A 4,820-nucleotide genomic window follows, 5' to 3' on the forward strand; every position below is an offset into this window, starting at 1 on the left:
TATATATTATAATCTAATTTTTAATGTTAAACAGGACCTGGAGAGAGTTGAAAACGTTCCACGTTGCTCATACCGATAAGAATGATGTATTTGTTACTAATATAGTGGAGCAACAATAAGTAAGTATTTAATTATAATTTTATCATATAATTAAGTGTTTATTTATACTTAATTGTGAATCATTTTCGGAAAACACGGAATGAACGCAAGGGTTAAATTGTAAAAGAGATTTAACACCCGCTGAAGAAAGAGAATGTTTCAAGAGAGTATTAGGTGACGGTGTGGCCATATCAAAGGCATCGGCCAAAAATCTTTTATTATATCACTGATTGCACAGTCATTGCAGCCACCACCACAGTCACAGTCATCACAGGTAAAAGAAGACTATTTAATTTAAATAACTGCATGTTGATTTGGTAATTTTGGTTTGTGGTGATTATTTGCTAAAAGCTTTGGTAATTAGCTTTTTGTCCCAAGTGCAAGAAATAACAATATAGTTTTTTGTCCCAAGTGTAAGAAAAGCAATGTACTTTGGTATCAATAAATGCATGTTGATTTGGTAATTGTGTTTGTAATCGTGTTTTTGTCCCATGTGCAAGAAATAACAATGTACTTTAGTATTTCTTGTATTTAAGGTTATTTAGCACAAAATAAGTAGACTAATTAATTTCAAAGTCTCATATATCTATATAATAATCAATAAATACATGTTAATTAGGTAATTGTGTTTGTGATTGTGTTTATGTTCCAAGTGCAAGAAATCGCAATGTACTTTGGTTTTTTGTCCCTGGACTAAAAATAGCAATGTAGTTTGGCATCAATAAATACATGTTGATTTGCTAATTGTGTTTGTAATTTTGTTTTTGTACCAAGTATAAGAAATAGCAATGTACTTTGATATTTCTTGTATTTAAGGTTCTTTAGCACAAAATAAGTAGAAAGTAAGCTACCATTTCTTGTAAAACAAAACTATTTAATTTCAAAGTTTCATATATCTATATAATGATCAATAAATGCATGTTGATTTGGTAATTGTGTTTGTAATTTTATTTATGTTCCAAGTAAAAGAAAAATGTTCAACGACCCGACATGTAAGAAGGAACTTTATGCATTTTTTCATCGGGGAAAGCTCAAGGAGGAAACGATGAGAACGAAGATGATAGTTCGTCGGATAATTAGTTTGTGTTTTGTATGTTAGACTTGTTGTGACACTTTGGTATTTATTGGAATTATAACACTTTTGTTGTTTATTTTGGTATTTGTATGAAATTATAACACTAATTGGTACCTAATTGGATTCTATTATGTTATTTTTTCTTTCTACATTTAGTGTTGATACGTATCGGTTTTTTTGCACCCGAAAAGTGTTGATTAAAAAAAATGAAAAATAATATTACCGGCGACGGAGGGAATTACCGTCGACAGAGTGTATTATCGGCGACACGAGTATTAACAACGATAAATATTTTTACCAACGACATTTTGAACAATAACGACAGGGTAGTATCGGTGACTTTTTAGCAGCAATGTGTTGTTGTTATTGCCTTTATCGACGACAAATCTAACTTTTATCGGCGACTTTTGCCGACGCTAATTCTTTTTTATTTCTTGTAGTTATACTTAAAACATAACTTTTTGAAACTATTATAAAGGCACACATCCAAACATCTCATAAGCATAGATTAATACTTTTAGAGAATTTTAACAGTTTTCATCTTCTTTTTTTTAGTTGTAATAATCAGTTTTTAAAAAACAGATAAAATTTTTGTTAAAATAAGTCTTGACTTTTAAAAGATAAACATAATGACCATATAATTAATTAAACAATTATCTAAATATACTATACTGTTTGAAATCCCACTATTCAAAAACTTCGTAAATACAATGATTTATAAATCTTTTTGTTAAGAACTTAAGATATCTAACCAAAGAAAATAGAAAAATAAAGATACAGTTATATTATTAAAAAAATATAAAATAATAACCAATACAATCTAGTGGATATAGAGTGACCAACCACAGATAGCCATGTGGACAACAAGGATCATAGTTTATCCTACTTCAAGTTTCCACGGCCATAAACCCTCTGCTCTTTCATGTAGCTTCTGCTTTAAGATCATTCGCAAATCCATTTTTCAAACTCAAAGAAAATCACAAATGGCAACTGCTCTCATGTCTTCTCTCCCTCAATTCACTGGCCTCAAAGCCACCTCACCATCACCCACCCCAATCCAAAGCATGGTAAGTTTATTCTACTTCTTGTAATAGTTTTTTTGAATCATTGTGTCGATTTTTTTGTTTTTAAATTAACAAATGTCTTGTAGAAACATGAAAAAAGTCATTTTATATTGCCAAATACAATAGGTAACTGGTAAAATTGCTTTTATGCGTTGAAATGAATCGGTGCGGGTTGACATGATTTGTCCAAGTTCTTTTAGTTTTTAACAATTGCAAGTATACTAGATATAATGACAAAAATTATATTATTATAATAATATTTTAAAATTTTGGTATACAAACTAAAAATCTAGTTTTAAGCAACTTTTATCTTGTTACAACAAGCTATAAATATTTTTACCGACCTCTAGTTTGCAGCAAGTCAAAGTAAGGTAATTCAATAAGTCAACCGTGATCGGCCCTTTTTCGTTGTTGCAAACTAATAATGGTTGTTTCATAAATGAGAAAATGGTAAATTTGTAAGAACGAATAGTTACTGAGAATTGTGTAGATATATAAATATGAAAAAACCATTAAATATGTATGTTTGATTAAATGTAGTGGTTTATTATAATAAAAAAGTCAAATATAATACCCAAAAAGTTTATATGTTTCATATTTTTTTGGTACTTAGTAATCAATTTTTCATGTTTTGTAGTAATTTAAATAAAAATGTTGATCAACTTAGCAGTGGATAAAAAAATTAAGTTTTTTGGAGGAATTTTGTATTTACTAGTAATCATTCAAGTAATTTGTTTTTTGTTTGTTCTGATTATGTAATGAGTATAATGTTTATAAATCTTATATTCCTCTTAGTAATTAATTTATATTATAAAAAACACCGTTTGTTTTTTTTTTCATCTTTATTTTTCACATGTTATACTTAAAACTGATGTGGTTATAAAATACAACCATGTGACAGGTAGCATTACCAATGAAGCCTAAGGGAAAGGGAAAGGGAGCTCTAGGTGTTCGTTGTGATTTCATTGGGTCATCCACAAATTTGGTAAATTATTTCTATTCAAGCATTTTTATATTCAATTATATCAAATGAATGCATGACAATAAACGAATAGTTGAGAGTTTCTATAGGCTAATTGTTTGGGTATATAGATCATGGTGACATCAACAACCTTGATGCTGTTTGCTGGTCGATTTGGATTGGCACCATCAGCAAACAGGAAGGCAACTGCGGGGCTAAAGCTTGAGGTAAGGGATTCAGGCCTCCAAACTGGCGACCCTGCTGGCTTCACTCTTGCTGATACTTTAGCTTGTGGGACTGTTGGTCATATTATTGGTGTTGGTGTTGTTTTGGGCCTCAAGAACATTGGTGCTATCTAGACTCAATCGATCCTTGGAAACAAACTTTCATGTTAATAACATTTTCGTGATTGTTTTCTCTTTCGATTTATGTTTGTTTGTTGTGGAGTTTAAATTGTTTATGTAAAGATATGAAGAACCACTAAAACTAATATGCACATAACTCCAACATACATGCATGTTTATTGAAAAGAATGCATGCATGTAGTAAAAAGCTAATCAATTGGTAAGTAAATTTTCTGGTGTGTTCATGATTTTAAGGCGACTTAAGAAAGGCTCTTGGAGGAGTTGATTTACAAAATAGTAGGAAAATGACATAATTGCCTCCATGATATCATCAAAGAGTGAAAGAGAACTATGATAGTTTAATTAGTACAAGCATGCAAACTTCATTTGTTTTCTTTCATGTTGGAAAAATGGAATTTACCCATTTTCCAAAAATGGGGTTTTCCCAAATTTTGACATAACTTCAGAATTCTATACATTCATGGATAAATGTTAAATGTTTATGTTCTACTCCATAATACCTTTGTTTTGGTATATTGAACATCCAATGAATGTGAAATTTATCATCAAATTATGGTAGTTGAGAGAGTTGGATAAAAACATAGGTGGGAGAGCTAAAAGAAAATGTGTTTATATGTATGTACAAAGGTTTCTTAGTTGTGTAAACTTTATTACCAAAGCCCTTTTTGTAAGATTACTTAGGTTTGGAACTTGCTTCACTTATAAACAAAAAGAAACAAGTATGAAGCTAAAAGAAGAAAGAAGAGAACAATAGAAAATTGATAAGCTTTTTCTAATTAAACGAGAATACCCAAAAAACTCTTCTTAAACATCTGAACTTGTACCCTATTTATACTAGACATAATTGAATCTTAAACAAACACAAAAACTAAAACAAGTCCATATCAAGTTTCCAAAACTAAAACAAACTTTCCTTTTAACCGATTAATCCAACAATCATCCCCTTAATCGGTTAAGCCACTCGTTCAAAACATTGTCGATTCCTCTTCGATTAGACTCGCTTCTTCCTTTTTCCATTTAGGACACTCGTTTCTATAGTGACCAAGCTCACCACATTTGTAACATTTAACGTGACTTTTATCCCGGACACGTTCATTACCATCTCGACTTCTCCCAGACCCCCGACCTCTTCCCTGGTCACGTCCAAAGTCATCCCGATTTGAACTTCCATTGCCACAATGCTTACAAACATGTGATTTTTCCTCACTAGCCAACAACAACCCACCTTGAGTGTCCTCCACTTTCTTGGTTCCTCT

The 4,820-nt window shown here is 30.9% G+C and overlaps 1 protein-coding gene across 1 annotated transcript; it reads left to right on the forward strand.

The window, feature by feature from the left end:
* Positions 1–2,084: 2,084 nt before the first annotated feature.
* On the forward strand, positions 2,085–3,628 carry PSAK (photosystem I subunit K). The gene is made up of 3 exons (XM_079008756.1): positions 2,085–2,241; positions 3,140–3,223; positions 3,331–3,628. The coding sequence occupies exons 1-3, from the start codon at positions 2,158–2,160 to the stop codon at positions 3,556–3,558; spliced, it is 396 nt and encodes a 131-aa protein (XP_078864882.1). The 5' UTR covers positions 2,085–2,157; the 3' UTR covers positions 3,559–3,628.
* The last annotated feature ends 1,192 nt before the right edge of the window (positions 3,629–4,820 follow it).

This window comes from Lactuca serriola, chromosome 7 (assembly GCF_051521515.1).
Source record: "Lactuca serriola cultivar US96UC23 chromosome 7, Lser_US96UC23_V15, whole genome shotgun sequence".
NCBI lineage: Eukaryota > Viridiplantae > Streptophyta > Magnoliopsida > Asterales > Asteraceae > Lactuca > Lactuca serriola.